The sequence below is a fragment of the Acanthopagrus latus genome, chromosome 18 (assembly GCF_904848185.1).
Source record: "Acanthopagrus latus isolate v.2019 chromosome 18, fAcaLat1.1, whole genome shotgun sequence".
NCBI classification, from domain to species: Eukaryota; Metazoa; Chordata; class Actinopteri; order Spariformes; family Sparidae; genus Acanthopagrus; species Acanthopagrus latus.
In genome coordinates this window covers 19,752,516-19,778,663 of record NC_051056.1, presented here as the reverse complement: position 1 = coordinate 19,778,663, position 26,148 = coordinate 19,752,516, and the positions used below count along the sequence as shown (strand labels likewise).

The 26,148-nt window shown below is 41.6% G+C and overlaps 1 protein-coding gene across 1 annotated transcript; it reads right to left on the bottom strand.

Moving 5' to 3' along the window:
- Positions 1-3: 3 nt before the first annotated feature.
- LOC119007366 (putative methyltransferase NSUN7) lies at positions 4-22,990 on the bottom strand. The gene is made up of 13 exons (XM_037076993.1): positions 22,445-22,990; positions 21,191-21,572; positions 16,058-16,116; positions 12,370-12,500; positions 12,104-12,256; positions 11,264-11,447; positions 10,120-10,354; positions 9,608-9,751; positions 7,812-7,913; positions 6,222-6,363; positions 5,511-5,634; positions 1,077-1,329; positions 4-763 (listed from the first exon to the last, which is right to left on the bottom strand). Exons 2-13 carry the CDS (start codon positions 21,540-21,542, stop codon positions 348-350), a joined length of 2,295 nt encoding a protein of 764 aa, XP_036932888.1. The 5' UTR covers positions 21,543-21,572; positions 22,445-22,990; the 3' UTR covers positions 4-347.
- Between the last annotated feature and the right edge of the window lie 3,158 nt (positions 22,991-26,148).

The following is a 26,148-nucleotide window of genomic DNA, read 5'->3' as shown; positions in this document are numbered from 1 at the left end:
AGCTTCTTGAATATGTCCTTTATTATTTCAGGTCAGTGGAAGCCCATGTACTCTTACAGCTATTCATCATGCAGTCACATTGAAATGACATTGGCCCTATAAATATACACAGCTTGATTAGAGTCTGACTGTGGCAAGGTTGTTCTTTATGGCACACAAAGACGCTGTTACAATGACATAGCAATAATGACAAGTAATAATGGCTCTACAACCATTTAAGGTGACCTACATTGGGCAGTTTAATAACACTGTATACATTCTGGTGTTAGAAATATATACTACTGACTATTTATACATTTGGCACAACAGTTAATACTTCTCTTATAGTAGTGTTGGTGTTTGTGAGCTCAAAACAGAGGCCGGGATTCGACCATAGCATCCTTGGTGAGACTGGAGCGGGCCAGGGGTACACTGGGAGCAGGGCTCCTCCACTGGTTGTAGTCGAAGCTAGGGCTGAACCCTATTCCGCTGTGTTGAGGTGGGGAAAAGTCTGGGAAGTGAACGCGAGGCAGGACGAGCACCACAGGCTTCAGCATCTCTTGATGAGCTCTGCGGGGACGGACAACCGGGACCAGCGGGGTACCAGGGGGAGGGCCAGGAAGCAGGGAGGAGGTGGACGATGTCAGGTTGAGTACAGGCTGAATGCTTTTCTTGGTTGTGTTCTTTTCTGATTTGGAGGAGGAGGTGCTGTCATGTTTGGAAGAAGAGAGGGAGCTGGACACGGTGTGCTTTGAAGCCTGTGACTGCAGTGCTTTGGCTTTTCCTGAAACACAAAAACAAGACAGAGGTCAGAGGGAGAGTATAGAAAGCATTGAGATGATGACACGTGAAGAGAAATTAAAGTCCATGACATTACATGTTGAACTTGTTCCATTCAAGATTGAATATTGATACTCTGTGTTAACATGAAGTTATGTCCAAAGGAGAGGGTTAGCTTAGCCATAGCTTCATATTTATGAGCGGCATCAATCTTCCCATCTAACTTTCGGTGAGATAGTGAATAAATATACCTAAATGTTGTCTTTAACCAGCTGTATGTACCTCGCAAAATATAGAACTGAAGTAATCATGCCCACCTTGTAATGACTGCGGCTTATGTCCACACAAAGTCCTACTGCTGCTGCCCATCATCTCTTGGTTTCTGGATTGCATACTGACAGAGAGGTTGGACTGAGAGTTGTGAGCATTAGTTATTTTCGTCGTCTTGCTGGTATGACTGCGCTTCTCTTTTCTGGTTAGCTGTTGGTTGGAGCCGATCCTGTCCAGTATCCCTTTGGCATTTGCCCTGAGAATCACTTCATGGGGTGCCCCTTCGACCACTGGCTCTGGCTGTTGAGATGGGAACAAGGAATATCTTTTATAGTGAATGTACTGGTGAATTAAACATATCTTAACACCGAGGCAAGCAGCTGTTCCTCCAGGTACCTGATGATCTCACTAACAGACAGACCACCTGGACACTTGTACATTTACAGACAAATCTAGCATTAAAGACAGAAATGTGTGGTGACACAATGGTTCATCTGCTCTAAGAAGTACCTTAATCAGACCACTGCATTGTTCAAGCACTTAAAAAACATACATGCAACATTTAATGGACGCATGACACTGTATGTAATACTGGTAATGTACAGGAAGGGAAAGAAGAGGAGAGAGCTGCTGGCTTCATCACAAATTCACATTGTTTAAGCACTAAACAAAATCATAGAATCAACATTTAATGGATACACTAAAAAATACATTTGTCTTCCATAACAAACGCAGAATTAATGGTCTAGCTGCTGTGCACAGATGTTTTAGTGGAGGAGAGGAGAGGAGAGGAGAGGAGAGGAGAGGAGAGGAGAGGAGAGGAGAGGAGAGGAGAGGAGAGGACTTCTTAGGAGAGGAGCCACCATGTCCTTGCTGTTGGCTGCAGGGTCACCTGCTGTCTCAGCACCAGCCCACACAGCAGCCTCCTGCTCTCCTCAACGCCTGAATAATTCACAAGCACAGCGTACACTACGGGGACTGGAAGCCTGTGTGGGTTTATGTGTGTACATTGTTTTAAAGTGCTTGTTTGTACTTTAATGCAAATGCACATGCATTTGTCAAAGCTGTCTGTAATTCTATATACACAGGTATGTCTGCATATACTGTTAAGTGTGCATTCTGCACATAGGCTGTTCTGATGTATGTTGACACACTCTGGGCACACAGGTAAACATGCATCAGACGCACTACTGTAATGCAGTCTTTGGTGGACGCCCTGAACTTCATTGATGCTAACTCATACAGACAGGGGGCGCTGAATTATTCAACAGACACTCCCTCGCCTCCCTTTCTTCCCCCTCACCCCTGTAAATCTCACTTCCTCTCCATCTCCACTAACCAACTATGCCATACTCTGTAAATCTCTTTATTTCCTTCAACTCTCTCACAAAACTTAGCGGCCACTGCGTCCAATGGAGCTCAAACAATATTTACATTCAGAATCATTACATCCAATATATTTTGCCAACTACATGCAAATTTATGAAAGTCATCCCAAAAGGCTGATCCAGATTTGTCCTTCAGAGGTTGGGGTCTGTCCACCTGTGATGTGCTCTGTGTTCTCTGGACATAAGGCCAGAAGTACATCACTCGACTGTCTTTATTGTTCCCAGCTGTTTCTGTACGGGGGGCTCATAAAGACATTTACTATGACGGCCGATGTAAGCCAGACAGCATTCAAACACTTATATAATTGCTGTTTTTACGGCGCTTTTCAGAGTGCCACAATAACTTTTGATTAGCTGAGTTTATTAGAGGAAGGGAGAAAAAAAATGTGTTTGAAGCACCATTACAGCAGTTTGATTATCTTTTCATTCCTATCTGTGGAGGTATAAAACATGATGGACGGCCAGAGAGGAACAGACGCTCTGGTGCGAGAGAGCTCCGTCACACCCGGTGGGGCTACGACGGCTTAATAACCCCGCAATCATAAGCATAAGCGTAAGCGTAAGAGCAGATTTCATAATGTGAAGGTTGTGGATTACGAGGATGTGGGGGAGCGCGGTCACACAGATTTGATGAGGGTTGCTGATGTACATTTACCAACCAGGCATATCCACTGCAATACACTGCACTTATAGCCTGTTAGAGCTCCTCCTGTTTCACTCAACAACTACCAACAAAAGTAATAGAGACGGAGAGAGGGTCGGTGATAGTAGGGACTTTAGGAAAAAAAGCAATAAATGTCTGTGACTAGAAAACACGATCGAGTCAGAGAGAGACTGCATCCCAATTATTAATGTTCACAAAGGACAGTTTATCAGGAAAGTCCTTTCAGACACAGACAGTGTTGAAATTGCTACAGTAAAACTTTCAAAAACCTTCATGGACATATTCAAACAGAAGACAGTCCAACTCTGTGCTGTAACTGCTCAACCTCTTTTGCTCATCTTATTATTTCATCTCATCTCGACTTACCTGACTTTCTTTTCCCATTTCAGCATCCATTCACACTCATCCCACCACCTTTCTCCACCTACATCTCACATTTTCTTTCTGATCAGCACTCTGCACCTGTGACCCAACATTCTCATTTCATCTAGCTGCCTGACCTCTTTCCTCCTCCAGTTTTTTTTTGTCTCAAGGGTTTGTCCAAGCACCTGTCACAGCCTGTGATGTTCATTTTCACCTGATCTCATCTTTAGTAGCCTGGTTCTCAGCTCGCCTCACCCTTACTGCCCAAACAAAAAGACATTCAAAGGGCTCCACTTACAAGACAAGCATTCTGCAGTTTCCCAGTGGATGAATTGTTTTTGACAGATAGCAGGCGGCGCAGCTTCATCATAATTCCCACGCTTGTCTTAAAGCTCACCAATCAAACTTCTATCACCCTGTGTCTGTGGTGTCTGCATCTGTGTGTAACATAAGAGAGCAAACTGGCCTTTCAGGATGCAGAGGAAAGCAGGTGAAGGACATAAAGGATGAGACAGAGTTTAACTTTGGTGAACACTGCATATGCATGTGTGTAAGAAATTAGGCTCAAAGATTATCTTTTCTCTGAACTTTAAATAATTGTTCACTCACACATATAACATTCAGCCAAACACTTTGGTATCACCACTGGCAAAGTCCATTGTCAGGTCAAGGGCTAATATTGGATCTTTCCTGTCACAAAAAACCTGACAGCATGCCAGAGCCGGATGCTAAAAGGGTTTCAATTTGTCCCTGCTTTTCTCCTCGGCTTCACCGTCTGAAAGCAGAAGCAGGAGTGGAATGCACTTTGAAAAAGATCCGGACTTTGAATTTTACGAGTAAAGGCTTACCAATCCCACCTTCATAACATTAGAGGCCGCATTCATTACAGCCTTCTACAAAGAGTTGCTTCTAGTGGTGACGTCCTGTAAAAATTCTTCTTTTCTTCTAATATTTTTTCCTTAAAATTAAGACCAGGCCCTAGTAAAAGATAAAGCATCTTAGAGCTTAAGGGTGCACTCACTGGCCAAGTTGCTCTGTATCGTGCCAAAACACGATTGACCCTCCTCCTCAGTCCTCCACTGGAAATCACTCACATAGAACTGGCTGAAACTGGGCCTGAGCACAGTTACCTCTAGTACATATGTCATCATGTCATAGCGCGGTCACATCACAGTGGAGAACAACAGAAAGAACATGACTTTGTAACTGTACCGACTTCTTTGTGTCCTATTTTGTGTTGGCTTTGGTCATAGATGGCCCTCTCACATTCCTGGGTTTCTTGATTATGCAAGGCAGTGTAATACACATGATCATAATTCATGTCCACAATGCATACCTGTGCTGTGCTCATGCATGAGCAATCCTACAGTGCCGAAGCATCCATTTTTCCAACCGTGCCAGGGCCAAAAAAGTGCACAATTCTAAACTTCATATCATGTCAAATGGATTAAATAGATCTTCTGAAATGACCCGCATGGTAAAGACATGTAAGCAAACAACTATAATCATGTCAATAGGCCATGTAAGTAGGCCTGTGTTTTTAAACAGTTCTAGGCTGGGTATGTTTCACAGGTTATTCAACAGAGATATTCATTACATTAAATACTATTCATTATAACATCATGTCTTAAGAGAGATTAAATTCTACAATTAGGCATGTTGATTTTACTGTCCTTTTCATGCTCATTATTACCAAGACTGCACTGCTATTTCTTTTTTGATCAACCCATCACTGCTTTTAAACAAATGTCTCACATTGGCAACAGATGAAAGTTTCTGTCCTTTCCTTACTCAGAGTCAGACATCTCCCAAATCACGCTTAAGCTGGGACTCATAGTAAGGCGAAGTTAGAGCTCTCTGAGAGAATTCTCAGAATGTTTATGAATACCACATAAAACGAATAAACTACTAAACAACTAAAAAATAAGATGGGATTCAACACTGAGCCATGGTGGTTTCCTGTGGTTGCTACTATTATTGATAAAATACTGCCATAAATAATATATTGAATATTGAAATTGTAGATATCATCCTTTCTACAAGGTTTCAATTTAAGATATTCTTACCTCTCTGTTGATAACAGCCAGAAAGCAGCCATTGCTGTCTTCAGAGGGCTCCAAAACAAAGAAGTGCTCCGTTTCTGCCAGGCTCTCAGCATGGTCAGGAATGTTGAACGGGGATGGACTAAGCCTGGATGAAACACACATTTACACAAACAGAACGATGCCCTATAAAAAAACGCATAAAGCTGCTAAACGTACAACTTTAAATATTAATTAATACATTAAATAACTAAGTAAGGCACATAAAAACATCAGTTATTATGGCAAAGCCATATGCGAACCACACGAGTGATATCATGTATGTGTTTTATTTAGCATGGTCTTAGGCATGGCCAGCACACCAAGCCAGCTCACTGCAGTCAGGAGTCAGCAGGAATGGTTCATTTCAAGTCTTTAGTTCTTTGAACACACACACACACACACACACACACACACACACATACACACACAAAACACAAAAATAAAATGCAAAGTGTCTGAAAATCTTTTTTTTTCCCTTTTTCACAGCATTTAGAGACATAAACTGGCACCTTTGATTACATTTTCAAACTTGTTCAGTTCTTGGTGCCTGAGGTGTGCTGAGACTTTGACAGAAACCTGTCTGAAGGGAGATAGACAAACAACCCGGCAGGCTGATAGACAGCAAGGCAAACAGACAAAGAGAGACAATGACAGAGACAGATGCAAAGAGTGCTTTAAGAGACCGATGCTGACCTCAGGCTGAAGTTCGCTCGTTTTGGTTCCCCCTCCTGCTCTGAGCATGTCTTGGCTCGCTCCAGAGCTCTGCTCACCACCTCCTGATTCTCCTCCGGGTATGATGAACAGGTAGAATACACCACTGCCAAAACCTTAGGGACTGTCGAAAATAGGTGTGCATTAGATCAACATACTGTACTGTATACATACTGCAGGAATCAGTTATTTTCAGTATAATTCTTTCCATAAGTAAAACAAATCCAGAGCGTAAGACTATTTCGGTCATGGGTTTCTGTAATAACACATCTGAAATCAAAAATCACAGCAGATGGAGGGCCCTTGGACAAAATCAAATCAATGGGGAAAAAGTCTGAGAACCACTGATGTAGAGAACACTTAACCTCAGTGTGTCGCAGCTACAGTATATATATAAATATATCCAAAATGAATCCACACCCCCAAACAAGCTCATTTCATGTTAAATCAAAGCAGTGCAGCACACACCAACAGACACATTAAGTTCCAAAGTTTCTTCCTCTCATTTTATGACAATTAAATATGTTTATTCAGACTGAGCAGTCCTCCTCATCAAGCGCACCCTTTGAAGAAATGCGCTCTCGAATATTAATTTCTCTGCACTGTTTACGTACGTACATGGCTTATCTTATTCAACTGCTGCTGGCTTGTAGATTTGTGATTGGCTGTTTGATTTCCTTCATTTGTGCTTTGATTTCCTTCTTGCTCTCTAATTATAGCCCGACAGAAACAATTAACACTTGGCTGATAACAAATAAAACCTGCTCCGATGTGACAGATCGGCTCTAAACAAATGTGTAATGTTGCCTCTTAGGAAGAGGAATCAAGAAGACGAGAGGACTGAGACATGAGATGTCCTGTTCTACAACACCTCACAGCTGGGACACTATGGAGGAGTGTTTACATATGTTTGTGTGAGTTCTTGTCTGTGGGCGTGTCTATGTAGAGGCACTGAAATGAGACCATTGACTCAACCGAGTCACGGCACTCAATACACACCCACCATTAATTACCAGTCCTATTAGAAAGTATCTACACTGGCAAAAACCTAGACGAGGGTGGATCAATGGCTGTTTGATTAGAGGAGCTGGTTTTCATTGCCTCCACCTGCAAAGACTCCACCTACTCATTAACCATGACCTAGACATACACAGAGAGAGGAGTGCTAAATATTGCAAGACAGACTGTGACTATGTAACTAAGCTCATAGTGTCAAATAATAATAGATCTGTGACATTTGTATAGAACACAGTAGGTCCATCCGATGTTCAGTTCTACAGATAAATGCAAGACAAAGCAGAATCACTAATCACTTGTTTAAAATATGCATTTCAGCCAGCAGACTGTGGCTGAACTGCACAGAGCAACATTAGCATTCCTAATTAAGACTCAGACAATCTCCCAGGGATACCACAAGGCTTCAGTCTAATGGCATACCAGATTAGATAATTAGGAAGTATAAGCTTTAATGTGCCATAGAGGTGAGAGAGGCTATACGCTCCAAACTGAGCTCATACAGCGCATGTGTCTGAGCATGTGCATGTGAATGAGAGTAGGTGGTTTGACACTCACATTTCAAGGCGTGATCAATATCCTTTCTCTGCTGGGCTACCAGAGCTTCCAGTTTGCTCTGGGCTATGGCACCCTGGGATAAGTCCTGCAGCAGGTCTGTGTCTGAGAAAACCAAGAAGTGAAGAGCAGAATCTCTGTTTTATCAACTGCTGTGTTTGAGAGTGTGAGTATGGGTTACATACATTTCACCTCCAAAACTATTGGAACAGCAAGGCTAATTTCTTCAGTTTTGCTGTACTCTGGAAACATTTGGGTTGAGATCACAAGATTAATATGAGACAAGATATCAGCATTTTGGCATTCATTTCCAGGTATTTACATCCTGATCATTAACACAACTCAGAAGATAGGATAATTTGTAATAGAACCCCAATTTTTTAGGTGAGCAAAAGTATAGGAACAGATACATTAAAATTAGTTACAGTGAATAACACTTCATATTTAGTCGCAAATCCTTTGCTGGCAATAACTGCATCGAGCTTGCGACCTGCTGACATCACCTATGTCCTTTGTCTACCAGTTCGACGTCTCTTTCTGAGTATACGAGTGGCTTCTTTCTTCTTCAGGACATTCCAAAATGTTGTCCTGGCTATGATCAATGTTTGTGCAATGGCTCCGATTGAATTTCCATCTTCAGCTCCAAAATTGCTTGCTTTTCTTCCATAGACAGCTCTCTCGCCTTCATGGTTGTATACCTTTTTAACTAGAAATGCAGTCTGCATAGGCAAAACCCAAAGCTGAAACTGAGTAGAACAATTTTGCTCAAAATGGGTCTTCTAAGTTTTTCTTCTAAGTTTTTTAACAGATCTAGATGTTAATACCTTGAAATGGAAATCGATATACTGATTTCTTGTCTCACATTCATGTTTTGATGTCCAAGCCAAATGGTTTCAGTCTACAGCAAAAATAAAAGAATTGGCCTCAATGTTCGAGCAGTTTTGTAGGGGACTGTATTAGGGGACTCTAATATAAACTACATTCACATAAGGGTTAGAATGTGCAGCCTATGAAAGGATTGTGGGAGTATCATCAATAATTATAAGGACTGGACCCAGATATTCGTTTAGGCTATTCATTCATTGTCATTAGGATTCAGATATTAATTTTTTCCCTACCAAACATCGATCAGTCATAAATACAGGTGAATTGCAAAGTAGCCATTATTATATCACAAAAAACATATTACAGATGGCAAAAAGGTTTCTAATAGGCCTACATTCATGTATTTGTAGCACTATATCAAAATGCCACATATTGATTTTCTTTTTATAAGGCTGCGCTCTCTTTCACTCTCTCTCTCACAAACACATGGCATAGTGTTTCCAACACACACACTTTACTTGGGCAGGCCGCCCAGGTATATAAATGGCTGCAAAAGTATATTTGGCAATACGTTACAGCATTTCTTATTAAGTCTGAGAGAACAACGCCATCTGTGATTGATCCATGTGCCCTCGTTCTATCCTTCTGTTACCTTAACACTTAATTCTACAGAGAAACAGAGAGGGAGAAATCTTCCCCGGTATGAGCCCAGGTATTGAACCTCTCCTGTACATGTGTATCTGCTTTAAATATGGTCTCCTTGCTTACTTATAACTGTTATCGATATCAGAATCAGAATACTGATTCTGATCAATATCAATATCAGCCCCGAAAAAAACATATTGCTTTATCCCTAGTAGGTACTGCTGTTCTGTATCAGTGTACAGACCACAGGGTGTCAAGTAGACTAGATCAAAACATGTATTTCCTAAATCCACACATGGTTCTGCTTTGGCACGTAGATCTGTTTGTACCTCCTTTCTCCTGCAGTATGTATTCAACCAGGTTGCTGACTGCAGACACAGAACACTTGGGGGTCAACAGGATGACTCGCACCCTCTGAAGTCGCTTGTCACTCAAATCCAAAGACTGGAAGTCTTCTTGTATTGGCTTCACATCTGAGCAGAATGCATATAGAGTTAAGGGATGACCACAAATATATATATATCACTGCTTCAAGTCTGTTCACAAATTCCCCCTTCGTTGTAGACAAACACCTTGCCTAAGGGTGTCTTTTGCATTTCGAAAAATGCAATCTTTGTCACATGCGCTTAATTGTTTACCTAATGACTTACTGAGAAGGCAGCCAATCTCAGCATCCCTTTTTTCCTTTCATTCACATAAAAGACACAGAGGGTATAAAAAAACAATACCAAGACAGCTGTTTTCTCTGCTTCCATCTCTTTCTGCCTCTGTTTTCTTTTTTGCTCTTATACAATGTCTCAAACAGATAATACATTAATCAACACATCCATTTTATGCCTACTCTTGCAACCCATGGCAGTGACAACCCGCTGTAGCTCTGCCCTCTGAGCATTTGTCCGATCGCCGACACAAACGTAGACTGTGGGCTGGCCCTTGCCATTGGCTTCAAGTTTCTTTGCAATTAGGGAGGCAGTGTGGGAGACAGTCAGGCCAGAGAAGCAGCCCACCATAAGAACATCTCCTTCTTCTGGCAGCAAGGAAGACACTGCGTTTGGACCCAGGCTGCATGATTTGTCCTGCAGACACATTGAGAAAAAAAGCATTAGTTTGAAACAGAGACCAAAAGACTTTAACTTCAGACTTTTTTCAGGTTTCTGCACAATAGACACACTCTGCAAGCTGATGAGACACAAATGCGGTTAAGTCAAAGTTGGAGAAAAAAATGAGCGGAACACAGAACTGACGATAGAATAAATGAAAGAGGAGAGGGAGTCGGGAGCAGCTGTTGCAAAGCAGGTTCTGAGGGCTGGAGAAGGAGATGGGGGAAGAGGAAAATGGAGAAGGAACTAGAGTAACAGTGCAGTCAGATAACAACAGAAATGTCCTTGAACCAATGGGGTCCCCTCTGAAAATAGTGCCAAATGGACCGCTGGAACCACTGGGCTGACTTGAGTTTCTGTACTTAGTATCCAGATCACAGGTTGGGTCCGGAAAGACAACCCAAGGAGGAGAAGAACAAGGACATTTGAAAAGATATAAGAAACAGACGAGTGTGATGGAGAGAGAGGGAGGTGATTAATTAGGCAGTGGTGTTGAATATTTGATTGATTTTTGGCTGCAAAATCTGATTTAATTGTGTTGTGGTGCTGTGTTCTGCTTACAGTTTGCACGGCAGCTTGACTTTAATGGAGTAGAAATTAAATGATTAAACCACTCTCCCCCGCCCAGCCCGGAGAATTCTTTATGGCTCGGAGTGAAGTATGAGAGGAAGTGATGTGAAATATTTGTATCTGGGAAAACTAATCTTAGTTGGTATAAGGGATCTCAGTCTTATAATCAATTTGAGCAAATCCATTACCAAAGTGATGTGATAAATATCCAGGAAGATTGAAAGGGCTGAACTGATTTCCACAGCCATAAGAAAGTGTGCGAGGGGAAGACTGCTCTTGTCAGAAACCTTTGCCCACTCTGTGTGCAGCTTGTACCTGTATGATGAGTTTGTGGTCACTAAGCAGCTTGGTGGAGCACAGCTGAGCCTTCAGCTGAGCAGGGAGAACCAGTACATCCCCACAGTGGGGATCGAGGCAGAAAGTCTGGCCGTCCAGCTGCCCAATCGATTTTACCTCAGAGAAGCCAGCACTCCTCAGCTCACGTTGGACCTCATCAAGGCTAGAAACAAAGCAGAGGAGGAGGGAGGAGAGCAGATAAGAGGAGGCCCAAGAGAAAGGTTGAGGGAAGGATGGAAGAAGGTGAGAGGTTGAAGGAAAGAGGACTATCATCATAGATGATCATAGAGTGTAGAATTGCTATGTGGCCTTTTACAAGACTTTAATAATAGTAAAATGTGTTGTAAAAGCCACTGAGGTTTACACACACACACACGCGCGTGCGCGCGCACACACACGCACACACACACACACAACTAGTCCCAACAGGTGACCTTTACAGTCCCAGAGCTTGCTGGGGGTTGTTCCTGATTGAATCTGTCCACAGCAGCAGGATTTACACCTAACTGAATCAGCCTGTCGAGGCGCTTGCAGGATCACACATTAGCACACACACACGCACACACACACAACAACACATAGACACATGCACATACACACACACGGTTGTTTAATTGGATGTCAGCTGGGCACCTGGCCCATAAAACATTGGGCAGCACCCCAAGTTAAAGGTCTATGTGCAGAGGCTTGCACACACTCCATACACTGTATGCTTACAGTGCATTCCTGAGGTTATATACAGGTAAGCATGGACAGGTGTACATTATCTGCTTGCGAGTGGGTGAGTGAGTGGTGCCTGTGCGTGTGTGCTCAGCCGACCTGCTCTTCAGTGTGTTGACCCATGCGTACAGTGGCAGGCAGCTTGATCTCTCCTGCTTCATCTTCACACTCTCCGGCAGGATACACTCAATGGACAAGAGGTCATGTTTGATCCTGCAGCGGGCCAGAGAGGCTGCCAGCTTGGTTTTAAACCTATGTATAACAAATACGAGAGACAGAGATTTTCTTTCTCACTTTGAATTTTCCTTTAATAATTCCACTCCAAGCTTGAGATCCTTTTTTTGCAGTTCTTTTTCTTTCATTACCTGAGCAGGATGTCGTCCACATCTCTAACTTTCTGTATGAGCTCTTCCTCACCCTGGCGTTTCCGTGGGAGGAACTTTCTGTCCTGGAAGTCATAGAGCATGACAGCAACAAGGCTCATCTGATCATCTGTCTAGAGCACGAAAACAAAAAGGACAGCTGATTGGTGGCTTCTGTTTTGACAAGAGAGCAATGAAATGAACAAACATGGATAGAGACTATGTACCTAATAGACACATTTTTGACTGGAATATAACTTTTATTTGTGAACAACACCTCGAATGTTGGCTGCATGTAGAACATATCTGGAAGAGGCTTGCTACAGTAGTTGGTGTTAAATTACTTGTCCATTGGCCCCACGTCGTTTCACTTTTTTTTTATCAATTCATAATCAGTCGATGGATGCTAAAATTATAAACAGGAGTTACATTTCGTTTAACAGGTAACAAGAATAGGGGGAGTTGACCATTGTGTTGGTTGGAGTATTGTGAAAGCATTGTAAAGTGAAAAGCTAAAACACCTGTTCATCAATATTTCTGATTAAACCCCAATGCTTACAGGAAACCTGGTAACATTAACAAGCGAGAGGTAGTTAGTTACCTCACTGACAAGATGGAGATGTGCATGTTAACACAATCTGGACAACACAACCTCAAACTTGCACATAGTGTACTTGTGATTGAATGAGTGAATAAAGGGTATAGTGCAGCAGAACAATTTATCGGTATTGATTCTTAAATGATCTAGTTTGCAGAGACTGACACACACACAGATGCTCAAGGATGTCCTGGCATGACCCTCCAACCACCACTTAATTAAACAGAGATGCAAGAGTTATGTCTCTACCTCTCCTCCCCCACAATTATCTACATTCCTTCAGCTCTCTTGCCTCTCTCCACTTTTCCCTTTCCCATCTCTCTCTCTCTCTCTCTCTCTCTCTCTCTCTCTCCCTCCACCTTTCTGTCCCCAAGGATGGGAGGGCACCAGCCGCATTAGAAGCAGATGGTGTTCCACAGCAGCGGCAGCTTGCAACATCCTTACTACTGGGCTAATGGGCCGAGACGCAAGAATGCTACAAGGGTTTATGCCGCAGCTCAGGAATTAGCCAGCACTTATTATTCATTCCAGAGGCTTCTAATTTCACTTTTTGAAAGGTCGGTTTCAGAGGCAGGTGGCACTCCACTTCTCCTTTCTCTAGTCTCTCAAGTTCCACTTGCCCTTTATCAAGGTTAAACCCTTGGGTGTGGGAAAATTCCCAGTCATTAAGTTGCCTGGCAGCAGTGTCCCATGGTGGGAAACTCACCTACAGTAAACATGCCTATGACATAAGAAACATTATCATTGTACTTGGACAAATATTTGATTTTATTATGCGACTATAAAGCAGGATCTTCTAAATGCAAGATGATACACTTGGCCAACGTTAAAATTCAATGAAGTATTTTGAGACTGTGAGGCATAAAGGGGTGCCATGTTAAACTACTTGGTGATTTTTAACATGAAACTGAGGAAACTACTATGTGAACTACTTTCACGAAGAATCAATTTATTATAATTATAGTTTCCTATTGCTCATTTATGTGGGGCTTGGGCTTATTTCACATTGAATACGCCGGTGTACCTAATGTGCTTGCCTCACAATTACATTGTCACATTGCTATTTCCATCCACCACAGGATTTAGGCTTCATTTTCTCCATCCACTGTGATCAAACGCGCCTCAGGCTCTTTCAGCATGAAAGCCTATCTATATCTTCATTTTTCATTCTCATTTTTTTTCCTCCAAACACCCGCATGTACCACCCTTCCTCCAGCCTGCCTATTCCCTCTCACCCTCTACCTCTTTCTCCTCTCTCTATCAAGGTTGAACTTTATAGATGCCAGCAGTGTAAAAGGAGGTGAGAGTGAGTTCTAAAGACTGTCTCATTGTGTCTAGGCTTTATTGTCTCACTAGAGGGATGCAGAGTAACGACCTGCCACAGACACACAGGGAGAGCCATTCATTTCACCCAGGGCCATATTTCACAAGGCTACAATGTGAGCTTACTGTATGTTTGTGTGTGTCTGTGTGGGAAGTGCTTCGTGAACATGCATTCATGTGAATTAATGGGTGTTTATGTTTGCACCTAAACTGAAGTAGACTGGTGGTTGTCTACAATCTGTACACGGCATGACAGCTCCGTTTACACATTCACCACCTCCTGTTTTCATTACTCTCCTTCTCTACCAGCTACATGCACAGAGACTAGCTGTGCACCATCCAAGCTGTTAGCAGCTCGCCTCTTCCCACAGCCGCTTTTATTTGTATCGTTAAAAGTAGGGCAAAAGTACATGCCAATATCCTCCAGAGGATACCTCTTCATTTAAGTAGCAGAGCGTTCTTTCACTGCCTAACAGCCGCAGGTTCACGGCTGTGCTCGGAATCTTTCTTTCTACGACTACGCAGCCTCAATGTCACTAATAACATTCAGCACACCAGTTGAAGGATATATGCAGGGTAGAGACACAGCAGACAACACTCAGACGCCACATCCGAAGACACTGCCCCTGGGTTGTTACAGCATTTTGATTTCATTACTAATTAATGAGGGGTTTTGTTTGAGAAAAGCTATAAAGGAAAAGACACATTCCGCCACATAGTACCTTTTAAATGTGTTAGTCCAAAGGGAGCAATTGCCATTGATTAGGGCAGGGAATACAAAAGACACAAGGTGCTTTCTGAGTTGATGAAAGGAGTATATCAGTTTTATACATCAATATTGCTGTACCTGAGGTCTAGAGACCCAAATCAAAGACAATGACGCAGAGTATGAACGGCAAGACACGAATATAATATTGACAAAGTTTACATTAACTGGATACTTTCTGTAATTGACAGAATTTTCTTCAACAAAGATGGAAAATCTGAAGACTGTCATTTTGACAGATTATAACACTGAAGGTGATCTACTGATAATCACATGTAGACCACCTGTAGTAGAACACCTGCTATCCAATGCTGACAGCACATTGAAGAGATACAAACTGGAGGCCTTGAAGAGGGTCTGTGACAAAGAAGGCTGTAGCTGCACTTGGTGCAGAGAAGGAGCATATGCTGCAGGGATTCCTCTCAGTGAAGCAAGCACTTACAAAATGTTGACAGCCCTAAGAAGTCATCTGTGCCGGGGCAAAAACACAATTCTCTCTTATTCTCTCAAATGAGAATCACCTTTGCAGCCATTTTCATTGATGTGTTTCCTTATTCTGTAAAACGGCATCACTCATATTTGCCTTTTTAGACACACTGGCTGCAATGTTTGTTGCCGTCTCTGTTTATTTTTATTTTTTTCAATTAATTGCTATTCTACAGGCCCTGTCTCATTATCATTAAAAACAGTACAGTTTAAATTACTGGTACTGTGGCAGAATTTTTACGACCTGGCAACAAGAAAGTCTAGCACATTGTGTGATTGGAGAGCGCACAGTGAAACACATTCAAAGGATTTTGCGCAAAAAGAGTTTAAGAAAACAGCGTGAGGTAAACAAAGCTATAAACAAAAGGAACGGCATGGTAAACTTCAGTCTAGCTATTCTCAGAATCAAAAGGACTTTGATTTTCAGCAGCAAATTGAACGTAACAGATGTCACTCTCTGACACATAATAACATGTTTACTTCCCCTAACAAATACTGCACTTGTAGAATTCACGTACCGTAGACTGACTGAGGTAAAAGCAGCTGTCAATCATGATGTCCTCCAGCAGTTCTTGATCTGTGCAGCAACAAAGTAAAAAGGAGGTTAGTTAGAAGGATGGAAACGAGTGATGTGGATTTCCATTACTAAGTTTGCTTCTGAGTAATAATGATGCATATTAGTGCCATCTTTTATATCAGTGTCTAATTATCCCTAGAAACCAATCTCGACTCTTTCATTTGGAGCATGAGACAGAGCCAAAAGAAATTACTCCTATCTATTAACCAGAAAAATATATGCAATGGAGGACAAACCCATATCTAATGATGAGAACATGTCTAGGATAAAAAGCGAAGAGAGATAAAAAGAGCAAGAGAGGCTCCTAGAGGGCACCCCAAATGATTGTGTTTTAATTTGGAAAGATAATTCAATTAGATGGGGGGTTAATTTCCCGTGATTAAACGCTAAATTTGGTACTTAATTAGAGTTAATCTGATCCTGCAGTTGCCCAATTTCTTTCACTCATTGTGTTTGCGGTGAGGGTGTGCATGTAATCAAACAACTAATGACATTAATGACATCTAAAGTAATAACATCTACAATGGATTTTGCCATAACAGACACGCATGTTTTTCATTCCACCCTAAAGCGCATTTGTATGAATCTTGTTATCTTTGTTTCATTCAGTATCGCTCACTTGTAAATAATGTTGTGGCAGCTTGATGGGCAAAAATGATAGTCTTTATTCAGATTTCTTATTGTATATTACATTATATTATACATTTACAGAAAAATAAATCTGATCTGAGTTTTCCTTCTCTTTCTAGGCTCTACTAGTCTGAAACTTTTTACTTCTGGGCACTAGTCTAAAAAAAGGAACTCTGAACCCTGAAGTGGTGAGAGCTTCCTATCAGATATCGATGTATAGTTTATAGACTTAGTTCATCTCTCCATCCTGGCTGTCATATCATGAAGGCATCAACTGTCTCTCTGTCCAACAGGATGATTTCTCTCTGAAATATACATAAAAACAAAAAAACAGACCTATCCCTTCCATCCCATCTATGAACAGCGGGCTCTCCTTTTCAGTATGAGGCAGATGAAGATCCAGTTTATCATGTTAGGATTAAAGAACAGCTGCCTCCTAAGCCTCTCCGCAGGTACGATGTTTGCTCATTACACACACTGGAAATGGGAAAAAGAATCATTTCCCTGACGAAGATGTGTTTCTAGCGAGGTGGGAAAAAAGCTTCTTTATGTTACAGCAGAGGAGTCAATAAAAGGTGGAAATGAGGAGCAGGTGTTGGTCTAAGTGTGAAAATCCGTAGTGTTTATTATAACATTAATATGTGTGTGCAGTGTGTGTCTACCACATGCATGGTTGCTCTCTTGATTAATTCTTATTCTTGAAAGAGACTCCTCTTAAGCTGCAAATAGCAGGTAATCTCAGGACAGAGCACATCCATTGTGACACCATGGAAACCACGGACACTGCTGTTAACTTATCACAACATCTCAAATCACGCCAAACTGTATTCTGAGTCTCAGCCAAATGCACACTGGGTAGACAGCATGTAGTGCGGGACAAACATCTGTATGCAGTTACACAAACACTAAATGTTTGCACGTATAGCTTATCTTTAATTGAGGAAACAAACGCCTATCATCAGGAGTGGTCTAATTTATAGTAGACACAGGTCAATGGGCTTTATAATAGTGGCTATTACTGCAGAAGGCCTTAAAGATAAGCCCTGAAGAGATAACCACTCAGTGCTCACAGTGCAGCACAGACTCCAGAGGGAGCCATGATGTTTTGGTCTGCAGAGGTCATAGTCTTCCACATGCCATAAATCACATCGAAAATTCAGCTATAAATCACTTACAGTCGACAATCTCTACACAGCTGACACATTGCCTGGGTTTTACTTTTGGGACAAGACAGAATTTCTCAAATCAAAACCTCCTGACTCTCAAAGCTGACATGAAAAAAATGGCCTGAGATCAGTCTAATGAGAAATGATTCCTACACCAGCAGGAGGAGGCCCTAGTCATCTCAGGACTTGTGTTGAGGTTGTGTGCTTTGTGGCGTCCACCCAGGTATTACACAATGAGCAGTGACTGATGGTGACTGTAGTCAAACAGATCCTCAGTGAAAGAGCCAGACCTGAATACAGGCTCCTTGTCTCTTTAGCCAGGTCTTTGTCTCTCAATGTTCCACATCAGTGCACCAGGTTGCACATTAATCCAACAGAGGGCCAGCCAAAAAAAGGTCAGAGCCATAAATTAAGCAATCACGTTGGGATTAAATGGCAAATCTATTTTACAGTACGTAAAATACTGACCACAAATACAGTTTAATATTTGCTGAGGCATAGTTGTGGCTGCTCTGATCATAGTCAAGGACAAAAAAGGCAGTCTGTCTCTCTCATGCCCTATATCCAGCCCAACACAAAGTGGTCCAAAGAACCTCTCTAGTTGCACTCAGAGAATATAGCAGCCACAGTCATTTGACAAGGGCGTCTGGCAGCACAGTCCGACAGTATGGACAATGAGGCAGAAATACTCAGAGGAGTAGCCAGAGGAAAGAAAGAGGGAAGCAGGAGGGGAGGAGGAGGACAGTGGGGGAGGGGGCTCTCATGGCCAGTGACAAGGTCAACTTACATTTTAACAAAAAGTGATTTTACATAGTTTAACAATCTCCAGTGATCTCAAGCAGTGAGAAAAGAATGTATGAGTCAACAACACCAAATGAGACCTTGACAACATAAAATGCCTCTAGGTCAGTGATCAAGCATGTGAAAAAGGCTTTAAAAAGAGACGAGAGAGGTCAAAGAAATCGAAAAAGCCCTGAAGACATTAAAAAAAGGGGGGAGACAGAGAAGGAAAGGCAAAAAGGACAAGACTGTTCCATAAATATTTGTCATTTGGGCAACTTCAGCTTCGTCTTTGTCTAAGAAATGTCAAATGCACACCAGGGTAAACATCATCACCAGCTCTCACTCTCTATATTAGTATTGACTGACAATCACAGCAACAGAGAGTGTCCTCAGCCACCGACACAGAGCTTACTGAGCCACTTTTTTGTATTTTGCAGATAAGAGTTCTAATCACAGGATCAATACCAGAACTCATTGGCATTTTGCTCTGAGTGTTTTTTTGCTGCTGAAGCATTTCTTCTTTGGGTTAACAAGTGACCTCAGCTCAATTTTGGATCAGTCATTCCACGGCAGCGCACAAATAATGTGTCCTGTGTATGTGTGTATATGTGTGTGACTGCCAGCATGGGTGTGTGTCGCATAGAAATCAATTTTTGTACCAAGAGTCAGGCTGTTCGCAGGATGAGGAAGAGGAGAGATTAACATTGGCTTCCTGGTTGTGTCATTTCATCTGCACCCAATTTCACCACATGGTCAGTGTAACTTGTGACCAAAATACGTATGCGATAGAGGCAAGTCAACAATCATGTCTCTACACTGGGAGTGAAGTTTCAATCAAAGCTAAGCTGCTCCTCTTGCGTATAGTGACAATGACATACTGTCAATTTGCGCAAACGTGCATCAACTGCAGCAACGGAAATTGATTTGATCCATATCAAAAAACATTTAATTAAAGATCAGGAAGAATGTAACCAGCGCGGGTATCTGCCTTTAATCCTGTAAGCTACTTGATGATGGCTTTTGTAACTCCTCCTTTCAGGAGCTATCTCTGTTATAGTATCCTCACCAGCTGAAATTCTACAAATTAACTAATCCTAGAAATGTCGGACGTGGGGGTAGGAACAGAAGAGCTGTACTAACATATCACTGATAAGACAGGAAATTGTTGCCTTTGAGATGGGCTCTGAACAAAAAAAGGGAATTCAATTTAACAAAAAAATGCAGTAGATTTACAATGGTGCAGTCAAGGATGCTGTCAACTACTAAATTAAACAACAATTTTGATTAGATTAATTGATTAGATTATCAGAGAAAAAAGTGAAAAGACAAATAAATGTAAATCATTTCTGGTGTCTTTACTCCTCCATCTAAGTAAACTGAATATCTTTGGGTTGTTGACGAAAAAAGATATGTCAGGACATCGTCTTGGGCTTTGGGAAACACTGGTTTTTCACTTTTTACTGAAATGTTATAGACCAAACCACATTTCAGTTAATCATGAAAATAATCCCCATTTTAATCAACACTGAAATTCAGCCTGAAATTCTATATCAGTGTAATTGTTCTAAGCTCAGCTGGGGCATTTAACCTCTGAACAGAGTTCAAGTTAAAGATTTTGAGCAAATTAATATTTTTATACATGCCTCAAATAATAGCAAATTCCTCAACCATATCTGAGTTTCCTTTTCTCACATAGAGAGAAGAAAAGGAAGCCTGATGGATGAAAACAATGTCCTAGCAATATGATCATTAAGTTCTCTCTTAATATCCTTAGCAATTGAGTCGATTTCAGCTTATAATATAAGTGCTATGACCTACAGCTGTAAAACTAATACAGGTTACTGAAACAAGGTATTAGGGCTTGTGATGATGGATATTTTGAGGTGATCTGCATTAATTGTGTGACATGAAGCCTGAGGCTTATCCACATTCAGTGGATGGATACTCAGAGGGACCAAAATCATTTAAAGCTACAAGGGTGTTCCTGCTACGCTGACCTCTCCTTCCACTGAGAACGCATTAAATCGATTCCAGCCATCTTCCAGCACTGACAGTCGGCTCACCTCCCCTCCCTTATCACCATGGTGATTACACAGCCCTGTGACTTCGGTCACTCAGGCCCCACCCAAGTCCCAGATAACAGATTATGGGCCAAATTGATTTGTAGCATCACACAGAACTCCCCTTGGTGATTCAAGCTTTTTTTCTTGTCTACTTGCCCTTCATCAATCTATCTATATCCAATTCTACCTCAATTAACTTACCCAGGGCTATTTGTTCTCATTTTGTTCGTTTGCCTGGAATCAAATGTTTTACTTGCAATGTAATGTACTTGAAATGAATCAAAATAGGGGCTGCTGAGCAACCTTTGGTGCTGTCCTCACTCTAAAGTCGTATACAGAGTGTGGGTCGATGCAAGTTGTACAGAATAATAAAAGAACACAGTAAGAGGGAAAACCATGACAAAACAAACCTCACCATATTTACACACTCACATTTAAGTGTATTGAATGCCAGCTCATAAGCTGTACGTTGCATCTCCTCATCTTTGACGTCGGGTAACCGGAGCCCCCTCTCTTTGCCGTAATTCACCAACCGGTGGGCAGCAGGCTTCTCCAGGTGGTTATTCTGGAAGATGACTGATGCCAGCAGGTAGACTGTGTCTGGAAAGCCCAGCTGACCTTTGCCAGTGATCTGGAGCTCTGGATAAGGAGTAGGGATGTCACCACCGGCTGTGTCATCCAGAGGAGTCAGGTCCTTGCTGGCTGCAATCTGGGAGCCAGCCTTTTTTGTCTTGCATGTGGAAGACCGACTGTGATGCCCACCAATATTTTTATTTCTCACCATATTCTCAGAGACGCGTTTACTCTTTGATACCTAAAAACACATCATAAAATGCTAACTTTAAGGATTAAAATATGCACAAACCATTCATATACAGTAGGTCTCATATACATCTTCATATAAGTCTTATACGTGAGACTCCAAAACAAAATTTCAGATATTTGACAATATAAATCAAATTGGCTGAATTTAACTCATGTTACAGCCTTACAAATACTCATTTCTAGGGTAGTTGCCGATACCGATATGAGGGATTAGAAATTTCCGATATCAATATATCTGCAGGTATACACATCATTTTCAGCAATGATCCCTCAAATTTGGTTAACAAATACAAACAAATGTTACACCAGTGCACTAAAACAGTTTACCTCACTGGGTAAAGGAAGTGAATACACTTTATGGTCATTGATAATAAGCCATACATATTATAAAACGACATCCAAACATATACATTCCAGGTACCATTTTTTTTAAAAAGAGGACATTTATACACTGTAGTGTAGTTGTTCATATCATCTTCTTAGGTTTGTTTAAATTAAGAGCAGCTTTCCATATTGTAGTATGTATTGACTTATTTAACATTGGGCTAACTTTATCCACTTTAGCCAACATTGTGATGAAGCTTGCTAAATAATAAGCTACTAAAGTGGCTAAAAAGGCTACTGACTGCAAGTGCGCCTTGTTCGTTTTGAAATAAGTGTAGTAACGTCAACTCTCGTAGGTATATTTAATGCTAAGTAAGCTTTCTCGCCCCAGACTTCGGAATGTTAATGTTAACTGACATAACGTTAAGACAGCTAAACTCATGCTAGTTTACCAGACCGCAGCACTGATTTAACCGAGCTGGAGTTGCTGCCTTGCTAGCGGCTTTAAGCTGGAAATTGTCGTGAAATTCAACTTACCTTACAACGAAAGCGTCCTGTTTCCTCTCCCAAACACACAGTACTCGTATCCTGGACTCTTCATATTTACTTCCACGGTATAACTGTGCTGGTCCTTGTGTTAACCTTGACGCGACGCAAACTTTTTACTGCCAGTAAACTCCCCTCGTTATAAATCCTTCTCTGTTGTGAGGAGACGGGCATCTCCACAGATGTTTACTGCATCCTCCTGCTCATGCTCCTTAAATCTCTTTATCGTTCATTTATAAAGAGAGCGAGAGAAAAAAAACAACCTTTAAGCCTTGAGCCATTAGCTGTTCCAGGGGCTGTGTCTCCGCTTAAAAACAAACTTTCTGTCAACACTGCCGAGGTTCTCTGGATTAGCGTGCCTCCGTCACCATGGCAGCCAACGGCATGCTAACTTTCAAGGTCCTGTACTTCACGGATCAGGAGTTAATCTCCTTAACGCTGGCTGTCCTCTGTGTATCTGGTACAGTGTGGGCTTGTTAAAGTTTTTTACACAGCATTATGTCAAGCGAGAGCTATTGGCAACGCTGCTGGACGGTAATAAATAAACCTAAATCAGTTGCAGATGGCTCGCAGCTGTCGTGTGAAAAACTAGGAAGTCCATCAAGGAAGGTTCATCCAGAAGTAGCAGGGGCGAAGCAAGAGCTCAGCAGGGGAGTCTGAGCCCCCCTGCACTTCACCCTCCTCCTCAGAAAACCAGTTATTCCATCAGAGATAATCACATTGAGAGCCGAAGTCATGCCCCCTCCCATTGACCTCATGGGACCTCACTTCCTCAAAAATATGAATAACGTTAGAAGTCAATGTGGAGAGAAAAATACAGTTTTGATCCGCTTCGATTTGTGCCATTAAATCACACATATGATGTCTGTCAATTTAAAAGATCATTTTCCATATAAAGCTGAAGTTTGTCAGGATCAAACTAAAATGTCATCTGGTTTCTGTGTGAAACCTCTCAGTGAACTACATCATCTCGCTCAACACGTGTCACCGACAACAACATGGCTGCCGCCTCTACACAGAACAAAGTGTTAACAAAGGTGGAAATCACAATAAATCTGGCCCAAGGAGGACGTGTGGAAGGAGAGTTAATATACTGATATACAGGACCAGCTCTACGATGTTTATGATACAGGTTTTGGTGACCATTGTACGGGACAACATCACTGACACGACAGTTGGCTGTGTAGTCTTCATAGTGACGTATTCTCACACTCCTTTAGTTTTATGACAAACGGACGTTCTCGAGCCGAAAAATTGTCTTTTAAATTGACAAACATCATATGTGCAATTCCTGGCACAATTCAGTCTGTCTCTCTCCATTACGCTACACATTTTTTTCTCAAATACGGCCCCATGGGGCAAACCAGAAGGGCCGTGACTTCAGCTCTCTATAAGTCACAATATGTCCATGTGTACACATTACATCAGACACGTATATAAACAATTTATACATGGACAGAGCTTAGACTAAAATATTCTTGTTCTGAACATCCTGGTTTGATTGTATCGGCGCTTATGAGAAAGCAGTCTGACTTCTAACTTGTTTTATTACCTCACAAAAAAGATTCCTAATGAGTTTCATGGTCTCACTTTGACAAACAGCTCTCGGTTCAAAATCTGTGTATACTGAGAAGAATTGTGTCCGCTAAAAACAATATGGTCAAAATCACTTCTTATTCTTCCATTTTGTCTCATAATTTAATGATTCAATTTTTATTATGCATCGTTTGTCTACAGATTTGTGTATCTGAATGAAAACTTGTTCTGAATGTAAAGTGAATGGAAATAGAAGCTTTATACACTAGAGATCCTGACAATTAGCCTTCCACAAGGTCAGCCATAGCCACTCTCTTTAGATTGCTTTCCAGGCCCAACAAAGAGTCCAATCTCTTATTTGTAATAATATAGAGAACAATAGACAGGTTACAATGCTTGACAAAGTACAGAAGAAAGGTCATAATACCACAATGCAACAATACAGGCAATATTAAAGGTGCATTGTGTAGTTTTGGGGAATACATTTTGATCAGAAGAGAAAGAGCTCTTTTTTTTGTCTAAGCAATAAATAAAAAGACTCTCTCATGACAAAATAAATGACATGACCTTCAAGGACAGCAAAATTTCATAATGTCTAACTTTGTTTGTATGTGGCGGACATACAAACAAAGTCCTTTCTGGATTCAAACAATGTTCTGGGGACCTTATTTTCCACTGCGAACAGTTTGTCTGTTCAGTTTCAGTTTATTGTAAATAGTAAAATTCTGAGATTGAGTTTCTTCTTCCAAAACTACGTAGTGCCCCTTTAAAGTAAGGGTGTATAACTGTCACATGCAAAATATACCTAAAAAGGACTTACTGCAATCAAACTACAACATACTGTTGGGCCATCTTGCGTTTTGTATGTCAAATCTGCGAAGAAACCACAAACGGCAGATATGTGTGGTGCAATATTTCTCTGTGCCTACGAACAGTAATTGATTGGAAGCACTTAGTTCATGTCCACTACTGGTAAGTCCTTGGCGAATTAATTGCATCATCACCGTGTTTCTCCCCCGTTCTGTTTGTGCACCTATAAGTGGTGAGAGATGAGATTCCTCCAAGGGAAATTTTGTAGGGCAGGCGGTAATTTTCCCCCAGCAGGGCCTGTAACTGTTACGCCTGTCCAAATTACATGGTTCACACTTCTCCCGGTCTCCCGTGGTGATTACAGCCCGCTGTGGCCCCTGCGGCTCGCTGAGCGCTAATGGAACGCACTGCAGTCGACTTCCCCTCAGACAGAAAATGTAAGATAACTCCCACTTATATCAGACGCCTCGTGGTTCAGCATGACAATCACTTCGGAGAGGAGGAGGATGCAAACAATGACTGCTCTGCCCATTTCGTTTCTGCTCAACTGGGATTACGACAGAGACACTCGGGGGAACAATCAACAGGCGTGCTGCCTGCTGCATTTTAACTGACGGGCTCACTTTCATTTACAGCCCCCAGATTTAATTATGGAATTGCAGCGAGTAAGATGTATAGTCTCTCGCCATACATTAACCTGCAGCCGACAGATCTTTTTTTTTTTCTTTCTTCTCCTCTCAGTAGTGAGGTTCTGTCTGTGAACCTTTGTGAGGTAGTGGGAATAAGGTGCAACTCAAACAAATAAGCCTTGAAGTAGCCACCACAGCAATGGTATGTGGGAAATGAGTGCCCTCTACTGTAAGACTAGGGTATTGTATCTTAAATCTTGGAGAGATAACTGCTAAAATCCTGTTTTCTGTGGTGCATTTCTGATTCTCTGTTTAGAGCATTCCCTATGCAACCGTAGTAAAAGAGACGTAGACACAGGGAAGGAGGAAATCCACTTATAAGCGTATGACAGTGGAGGATCATCATCTATCTATCCATCTGTCTGTTTTTATATGCAGTTATGTTGATGAATCTGTAGCAATACATATTTATAAATCCAGGTATGTTTTGTAAAATGTGAAATGTTTCTGTCTGAAATTGAGTGTATAAACTTGCACAAAACAGTTAATACTCAAGTACAAGTGCCTCAAAACTCTGCATAAGTACAGTATGTGGATGATTGCAGTTTACTTTACACCTCCAATATTAACAGTCTCTTTCCTTCCTTAAGTCTTTCACTTGACCTACACACTTGACTTTCCAGGTTCAAGGTATGGGGTTTTTTTGGTAGAGGGGGGTGT